The 9,305-nt window shown below is 40.9% G+C and overlaps 1 protein-coding gene across 1 annotated transcript; it reads right to left on the bottom strand.

Moving 5' to 3' along the window:
- Positions 1–177: 177 nt before the first annotated feature.
- On the bottom strand, positions 178–6,079 carry LOC139461909 (uncharacterized). Its single transcript, XM_071243398.1, has 6 exons — positions 6,003–6,079; positions 5,744–5,849; positions 5,013–5,350; positions 3,578–3,704; positions 1,972–2,087; positions 178–248 (listed from the first exon to the last, which is right to left on the bottom strand). Exons 1-6 carry the CDS (start codon positions 6,046–6,048, stop codon positions 178–180), a joined length of 804 nt encoding a protein of 267 aa, XP_071099499.1. The 5' UTR covers positions 6,049–6,079.
- Positions 6,080–9,305: the final 3,226 nt, after the last annotated feature.

Raw genomic sequence — 9,305 nt, forward strand, 5'->3', positions numbered from 1 at the left:
GACCTGTACGAAGCCTATGTGGAACGTGCAACCGTGCCCACGGGGAACACGTGTGGTAGAAACAGAACACAACATGAGGTTTGTCTTGTTTAATCTATTTAATGCAATTCAGGTATGTAAATATTGCACATAAAGCTGCCGGGACTACCGGTCATCGTTGATGGATGTCCCGACAACTCACAGGACACTGGCGGACCACATGGAGACTAGAAGTAAAGTGAGAGGCGTCGTCAGCGTTGAACTGGTACCTGAAAAGACAACATTGTTGGAGTGAGTTGGGTTTTACGCCACTTTTAGCAATATTCCAGCAATACTACGACAGTGACACCAGAAATGGGCTTTACACATTGTACCAATATGGGCAATCGGATCGGGTTTGGTGGACTAGCTCTGTTTTATTTGTTGTTTAACGTCGAACTCAGCAATATTCCAGCTATATGACGGCGGTCTGTTAATAACCGAGTACGGACCAGACAATCCAGTGATTGACATGAGCATCGATCCACGCAAATGCATGGGATACGATCACATGCATCAACCAAGTCAGCCAGCCTGAGCACCGGATCCCGTCGGTTGCCTCTTACGAGAAGCATGTAGCGCCTTTTACAGCAAGCATGGGTTGCTGAAGACCTATTCTAACAGGGATCATCAGGGGTAGGATTCCTCATGGTGTGGGATTGCAATGGTGCAGGGCATTCCCCAAAGGGACAACATTCATAAATTGGAAAGCACCAGACGTTTCAGCAATGTATAGCAGTCAAATGTTCCTCAAACTCGTTCTAGTTATATGACCCTAAGATTGTCTTAAATCAAGTGAACAGCAGAGATACAGATAAGCAGCTTATTTGCGTACAACCCCCACCCCACCCCCAAATAAAATAAAATAAAATAAAATAAAATAAAATAAAATAAAATAAAATAAAATAAAATAAAATAAAATAAAATAAAATAAAATAAAATAAAATAAAATAAAATAAAATAAAATAAAATAAAATAAAATAAATAAATAAATAAATAAATAAATAAAATAAAATAAATAAAATAAATAAATAAATAAATAAATAAATACATACAATAAAATACAATAAAATACAATAAAATAAAATAAAATAAAATAAAATAAAATAAATAAAATAAAATAAAATAAAATAATGTTTGCGTACAGAAACGCATGCATTAAATGAAAAACTCAAATGTATAAAAACAGCTCGCGTAAAATACCCAATGAGCTAAAATACCCAAAGAGGTAATTTCCGAAACACAATTACGAGCTAATTTACTTTCCGGGTCAAGCCTATATACTTAGAACAGTTATATACATCTAAACCATTATTTCATTTTTTTTTCAAATCTTAAAATGTTCACTAATTTTGAGAAAAAAACCAATCGAGTGATGAAAAGATGAGTGAAAACATTTTGGCTACCCAATGAAAAATCTAATAACCCAATTAAAATAGAAACCCAAGAGTAAAATCTCAATTGCTCAAAAAGTTATCTGGAACACATGCAGTACTGTTTTTTTATCAACTACCGTATTCGACGTAATAAGCGCCAGGGCGCTCTCAGAATTAGAAATAGAGGGCTCTTATTAGAATATTATTTTGGTGAAAATAAAACAGTTGAAAGATAGTAAGTTTCCTGGTTTATTCTGACAGCCTGAAATATTCTTATACGACAGATATATTTTTTCCAGGATATAATTGCCCATAATTAAGGATGCATATAACACACGAGTGCGTATTATACACAAATAAATAAGTCTTGCGTACATTGATCAATCGGAATGGGTGCTGATTGGGATTGTTCACTAGCCGATATATTGGCAAATATCTCCGGGAGCGCTTATTACGTTGAATACGGTATTCTTCTTGCCTCCAGAGCCTACATTTGTCAGTAAAATATCCAATCTGTTAAAACAGGTTACACTCAGGCGAGTTAGGACCTTCGAGATAGCATTCCATATACACTGACCGACTTCGCACTCCTTATCAATGAAGTTTACAGATGATGGAAGAGAGGTCAGGTTTCTTAACTCTGGACAGTCGCCTTTATTCAGCTCAAAACAATCTTCAAACTCCAGAAGCGCTCTGAAAAGACAAAGTTTTCTGTAAACACTATACATGTAAGGAAGAGAATTTATGGATGTCAACTTCTTTAAGTTCGTAGAGAAAAGGTCTTCAGCAACCTCTCTTCAAAGACTATACGTTTGTTGTTTAATGCCACTCCGCAATAATAGTCTGTAAACAGTCTGATTCTAACCGGATCCTCACGGGTCTCGGGTCAATGATACTAAGCGTACTTCCTAATCATACAAAACGGTCATGCAGATCCGTTGTCACTTATATTACCCTGTCAGACGAATCGTGCTATATCCCGGCTGATGTGATGAGCAACGACCCACGGGGCCAATGGCGCAAACAGCCAGGTCACCTGCACAGTATAATCATCCGAAACTCACTAACCCACTTACGAAAAAGGCCCAGAACCCAGTCAGTGAGCGAGCCAATGGGATGCTCCCCTGATTGATATACCGCGACACTGTACCAGGGCCCTTTTCCATAAAGCGACCTATGGTAACGGGGCCTGGTAACGGGGCCTGGTAACGGGGCCTGGTAACACTAGAACTCGACACAACAGAACCCCAACCTCGGAGTTCAGGACAAAACAAATAAATTTGAAGTGATTCCGTGGCACTTGATTGGCTAACCAAGAAATGTAGTCATGCGCGTAAGTTTCCGTGAACCGAAAACATAGGCCACGCCCACCAAAGGACTACCGCTTCCTGATAATAAAATGGACGCGGCTTGCGTTGCATTATAAGTGAGTGAGTATGGTTTTACGCCGCTTTTAGCAATATTCCAGCAATATCACGGCGAGGGACACCAGAAATGGGCTTCACACATTGTACCCATGTCGGGAATCGAACCTGGGTTTTCGGCGTGACGAGCGAACGCTTTAACCACCAGGCTCCCCGACCGCTCCTTTTGCATTAAGCTGAACAATATTCCCGATTCCATACTGTCATCTACAGTTGGAGCGTTAATGCTTAAATAAACAGTCTAAAAAGGTATTGGTGTTGTATTCATTTATAAGAATTAACTTCAATGTGTTAATTTTAGTCTTTTTACCTTCATAAACACAGAAATATTATTGACGTATCCCCATGTTATGGGTTTTCGGACGCTTAAGAAACATTCGTAGTTTTCTTTCTAATCATATACACCACTGTAAAACATCTCATTCATTTATAAAAGACAACTTTCTCTAAAAAAAACAAGCAATCATCTGAGTATTTACAATGAATATGTGATGCTACATCCCCCGTTATAACCCGAGTAATCGCGATGAATCATTCGTGACCGACTCGTGTTATTCCGGGACATGCCGAATAATTCAATATCTTCTTGCAGGTTACGGAAAGGGGCGAGTGGTAACGAATGCGCGATGAATGTGGCCGTCCAAAATCGTACGACGTCCGAAAAACATATGATCCGACGATATATTCTCAACAAGAACAGCCGGCATCCCATCATGTTCATGGACGACGATCCTAAGAAAGGCGTACAGATGTACTCACGGACATGGGAAGTATGTCTCAGAAAACTGGGCATAGGGTTTGAGAGCCAGCGAACAGTTTGCCAGTCCGCCACACCCTGTCTGCATACTCAGGTTCTGGCGGAGATACGGGTAGTACTCGAAGCTCGCTGAAACAGAACAAATGCTTTTTTTGGTTTGGTTTGTTGTTTAACGCCGCACTCGGCAATATTCCAGCTATATGACGGCGGTCTGTAAATGATCGAGTCTGGACCAGACAGTCCAGTGATTGACATCAAGAGCATCGACCCACGCAATTGGGATTCGATGACATGCGTCAACGAAGTCAGCGAGCCTGACCACTCGATACCGTTAGTAGGCTCTTACGACAAGCATGGGTTGCATAAGACCTATTCTAACCCGGATCTTCACGGGTTGAAGGATACCCGCTTAGTTGAATCGTAGTGTATCAGTAATGTTATGCTCAGTCAGCTATATGTTAAACTCCAGATATTAAAGTTATTACCGACTATTGTTTTGACGGCCAGTGAAGTAAACGATGAGCGAGGGAGTTTGGTTTAACGCCGCCTTGAACAGTATTCCAGTTATATCACGGCGCGTCAGCTTAATGTGGGAGGAAATCTCAAAGTGATGCAGGTCTCAGACGTTTACCACTCTGGTGAAACCTACGAGCATGGGTATGGTGCTGACACACCTAGACACATAATCGGGGCGAACCCACAATCACAGGTTTCTGGCGTGCCCAAGGGACGCAATTCTGCAAAGCGACTGGGTCACACGTGGCCCGTATTAATAAGATGAACCCGACTCATCATTGGTTGATAGCATGACTTATGTAATACGTCTACCGCTGGTTACCCGATGACACGAACGTAGCCTTTCGACAGTAGCCATCCCTTCCCATATTTTAGTCAGCTGCTCATACTGGTTCACTTGGTAGGTTGCGCTTGCGCTGCACCGCACAGCCAAACCTAGGGAACCAGGCTGTCCGCTCCTCAGACCAATTTTGTTTGTTGTGTAACGCCGACCTTATCAAAATTCCATCTATATGATGGCTGTATGTAAATAATCTAATCGATCCACGCAAATGGGATACGATGACATTTCAGCCAAGTCGGCGAGACTGACAACCCAACGCCGTTAGTCGCCTCTTACGGCAAGCATGGATTGCTGAAGACCTATTCTCTACCCGGATCTTCACGGGTCCCTAAGAAAAGAACGAGACTTCATTCTCGTATGTCGACAGTAGTCACGTGTGATGAATCGGTTCAAAGCCACCTGCGTCACATTTTTAAAAATGTTCAAACGTATATCACAGAGTTTTGGAAAGTGTTTGGAAAAGTGAAATTCAGTAAAATATACCCCATTTCCTTTCAAAAAATAGGTGTTGGAGTAATTTCAAAAGAACTGTCTACAACAACCTCCTCTTCCGGTTAGAGCTAGGTATATACAGTTACCATATCGTTCCTTCTTGTTATAAAACTGGTCGAAGAGTCTGCTGTAGTTGGCCGGAATGGTTATAACACCAGGCTCTTCCTTTGTACACAGACTTGCACGGGCTGCCTTCATCTTCACCAGTTGTTCGGCGTGACTATTCGGGTGGGTATGCTCAGTCGTATCTGGTGAGGACTGGGTGGGGGATTCAGAAGTTGGCCCTGAGGTAGAAGTTGACTCCGTGTTCGCGGGTGGCCCAGTGGATGTTTCTGTCGAGCTGCTTTGGTCGACAGTGGAGGTCGGAGCCCCATGGCATTCAGTCACCTTGTCCTCAACACATGCCAGATAGCGGGCATATTTCCTGTACACAATAATATATACCTGTGCATTCCCCATACAAATCATCAATGACTTCACTAGAAACAAAACGTGTTTTTAAAATATATATTTCTTTCAAAGGGAATATTGATCAGATGTTTTTACTCCAATAAGGATACACGCTACCCTGTATTTGAGGGAAAATAATCCAAAGTTATATCCCTTATTACGTTGAGAGATCCTTGAAAGTAAATATTTCCCTCGAAAAATTACTGTGCACATTGACATTTAGATCTAGTTAAGAATCGGTCTGATCAGTGATCACCTACCTACGGAAGCCTATTGGAGTAAACAACCTGACATTCTGTTTCTTTTCTGAAGCAGGAGATACTCAACTCGTAATAAGGTTTTGACCCCAATAGGCTTTCAGACCTACCCGCAGTTCAGTTTTCGTTCATGTAGCAGTTGCAAAGTCAGCACGAATTTGCCATTGCAGTGATCAACCGCTGGGCATTCTTTGGTCAGTGGGGCGCTATGCAGATCTGTTAACACGAAAACAATAAATAAAAATAAACATTACCGTAAGAAGACGACCATCATGTCATGCTACAACATATGCACTGTCAAACTATACATTCCGTACAGGGGAAATGCTATTAGCACATTGAAAAGAGAAATGATGTAAGATTTCTTACCTGAGAGTTCTAACAGGAGAAATAAAACTACAATATATGTTGACATATTCTACTAGAATCGGCTACACAATAGTTTCAGTTGATTTGTTTCAGTTTAACCTTTCACGTCCACAAACCACCAACACTGCTGCCCATGCGCATCCTGCGCACGTGAAACTCGTGCGACATTCAAACTGGCGCGTTTCTACGCCATGTCCATATAAGGTAGGAAAATAGTTCAAGGGTAAATATATATATTTTTAATCAGGTATGCTCTAATTTGCCCATTTCGGTATCCAACGCGCACTTTAAACTGGTTACACGCTATTCAGGTAATATCGTGTTTTACTGTCGCAAACAAAACCTATTTTGTTTGGTTTTACATTGTCCAGTTGAAGGTTATCCACGTTAACAAGCTCGGGGGAGGGGAGGGGGTGTAGTTATGATGTAAAATCTATTCCATTCTTATTTAATTAGTCCGCCTTGGGATTCGGACATGATTGCTATAAAAACAAACGCGCACATATAACTTGTCTACAGCAGTGCAGATAACTTGTTTTCCAACACAGACACCACGTTGGAAATCCGGGTGAGAATTGGTCCCCAGCAATCTGCGTTTGTCTGAGAGGCGTCTTATTAGATCGGGTGGACAGGCTCGGCGACTTCGTCAGTGGTATCGTGACGGCGTAAGACGATACTCATAATATCAATCACTATACATTTTATCTGGTACTCACTCAATTGTTTACAAGGCGCCTTGATAAAACTGGAACTTAGCGGCGTTAAACAAAACCCACAATCTAATTAGTGGCAATCATAACTCAACAGGAAAACAATCAGTTCTTATTCTCTAAAGTATTTGGCGTTGTTAACTTGGGACTATCGGACTTGATTTATGTTTGTTTAAAGCCGCGCTCAGAAATATTCCAGCTATATATGACGGCGGTCTGTAAATAATTGAACCTGGGCCAGACAATCCAGTGAATGACATCATAAGCATCGATCCACGCATTTGGGATACGATGACATGCATCAACCAAGTCAGCGAGCCTGACCACCCGATCCCGTTACTCTCCTCTTACGACAAGTTCAGTCGCCTCTTACAGCAAGCATGGTTATACAGCAATTCAAACAAATTATTGTTTGCGTTTCCAAGGCAACACGTCGAACATAGTTTCAAATAAGAGGTGAACGCATAAGTTGTAAATGTTCAATCATACATGTGCAACTTTGCATAAAAGTCAAACAAGTGTTGTAGTGCTACCTTTTGCTAATCTTGATTATGAACTCTTCTGATTTTTGGTTTCCAGGGAAACTGTAGACTTCATTCAAACGTTGGTAGGGTTCAGTTCCGGTGAAGATCTTCAACATCGTCAATAAATCTTTGTATATACACCAAGCAATTGCTGAATTGGTGCCTGTTCGTATTCACGAATATAATATTTTCAGTATTTGCGCCTCACAGGCAAAACATTCAGCTTCAGATTAAACGTGAACGGGTTGTGTTTCAATGGTATAGCTCAAATCTTGATGCATTGATTTAGGAGGATTTGCCTAAATCTCAAGTAATTGAGTCCCTTGTGTATAAATCAAATGAGGGTTTGCACAAATAACAACTTTATAGTGTAGTGTCCAGTCTTGTTACCCTGCTGAAGTGAACCAGTCCAAAATGAAGGAACTGTTCGATCGATTTTTTATTTGTGTTTCAAACATTATCATAATTATACTGATACTTACATACTGCTAGATTTTGATGCTCTTCGTCGGTATTTCCGTGTCTAATTAAAGTGTTATATATCGTATTGCTATTTTGTGCCAATCATAGAGCTGCTTAATCTCCGTATTGTTTGGTTGCAATTGCTCCATTTAGCGTTTGATTACACTTGTGAAATCTGTCACTATTTGTTGAAGTTGTTATCAAGAAACAAAATGTATAAATGCACTAATTTACTTGTACCAACTGTCTACACTGATATGACTCACGAGTTCTTAAATTGGATGCGAAGACAAATAAAATGGTATGCCAAGAAGTGGGGGATTGGCACCCTCAACCAAGTGAGCGAGGGACTGAGAGTTGGGGAGTGAGGGTTGGTTTGTTGTTTAACGCCGCACTCAGCAATATTCCAGCTATATGACGATGGTCTGTAAATAATCGAGTCTGGACCAGACAATCCAGTGATTAGTATCATGAGCATCGATCCACGCAATTGGGATCGATGACATGCATCAACCAAGTCAGCGAGCCTGACCACCCGATCCCGTTAGTCGCCTTTTTTACGACAAGCATGGGTTGCTGAAGATCTATTCTACCCCGGATCTTCACGGGTCGGGAGAGTGAGTGGAGTGAAGAAAGAAAATAATATTTTGGACAATACATCTTTTTTAGCCCATGCTACAAGGCCTAAAACCTAATTAGTTTTAAATATTTAAAGAGACATGCTTTTTGACATCCCAAGGTACTACATCAGGTAAAATCCTGAGGACACCTGCTGGATTCCAATGTTTGATGCTGGCTGCAGTCAAATCGCCTCCTATGGAAAGGTAACGTCTGCATTAACGCATCGATATTTGTTTTAAGTGATCAGCACAAACAAACCAAATCCCAGACTCTTGGCTTTTCAACAAAGTGCACATGCCTGGAAATCTGGGAAGAAAGTATTATTTAAACACACACTTGAGAAACATTGGACAGTCCTTACTTCCTGTTTTAACAGGTATGCTACTGGTAGGGAGGGGCACGATTACCCCTTTTGCGAACACCTGGTGTCATCGCTGATTTTCAGCGATCCATTCATATAATTTTCCCTTTTATTTCGTCTGTTTCGTGGAATATTCGAAACCAGTTATTCTCTCACGTTGACCTTATATATGTACATGCTTCCAATATTCAGTACCGGTAATATTAAACTAAGTATTAAGTTTGTTACAAAGTATTATATATAAATCTAATTTCCAAACCGGGAATTCTTTATTCCAATTTTTGAATTTTAGGTTCTATCTGTTAATCTTTAGTAATGTCAGTAAATTCTGAACACATGGACTATTGTCAGCTAACTAGATATACTATACATGCTACACCAAGTTGAATTTTACTAGAATAAGGTTCCAGATCTCTTTGCTCTTGAAATCTATTGTTGTTGCAGATGATTCTGAGCCAGGGCGTTAGCTCGTCACACCGAAGACCCGGGTTCGATTCCCAACATGGGTACAATGTGTGAAGCCCATTTCTGGTGTCCCCCACCGTGATATTGCTGGAATATTGCTAAAAGAGGCGTAGTACCATACCCACTCACTCACTCACTCTGAGCCAGGAATTCACTGGCC

Source organism: Haliotis cracherodii, unplaced genomic scaffold, assembly GCF_022045235.1.
Source record: "Haliotis cracherodii isolate W230 unplaced genomic scaffold, xgHalCrac1.p SCAF_15, whole genome shotgun sequence".
In the NCBI taxonomy this organism is placed as follows: Eukaryota; Metazoa; Mollusca; class Gastropoda; order Lepetellida; family Haliotidae; genus Haliotis; species Haliotis cracherodii.

Excerpts from the sequence above, each read along its gene's own strand:
- LOC139461909 (XM_071243398.1), bottom strand. The coding sequence starts at position 6,048 with ATGTCAACATATATTGTAGTTTTATTTCTCCTGTTAGAACTCTCAG. Across the intron at positions 5,351-5,743 it reads GAACGAAAACTGAACTGCGG|GAAATATGCCCGCTATCTGG; the intron begins GTAGGTCTGAAA and ends TATTGTGTACAG. Across the intron at positions 3,705-5,012 it reads TAACAAGAAGGAACGATATG|CGAGCTTCGAGTACTACCCG; the intron begins GTAACTGTATAT and ends GTTCTGTTTCAG.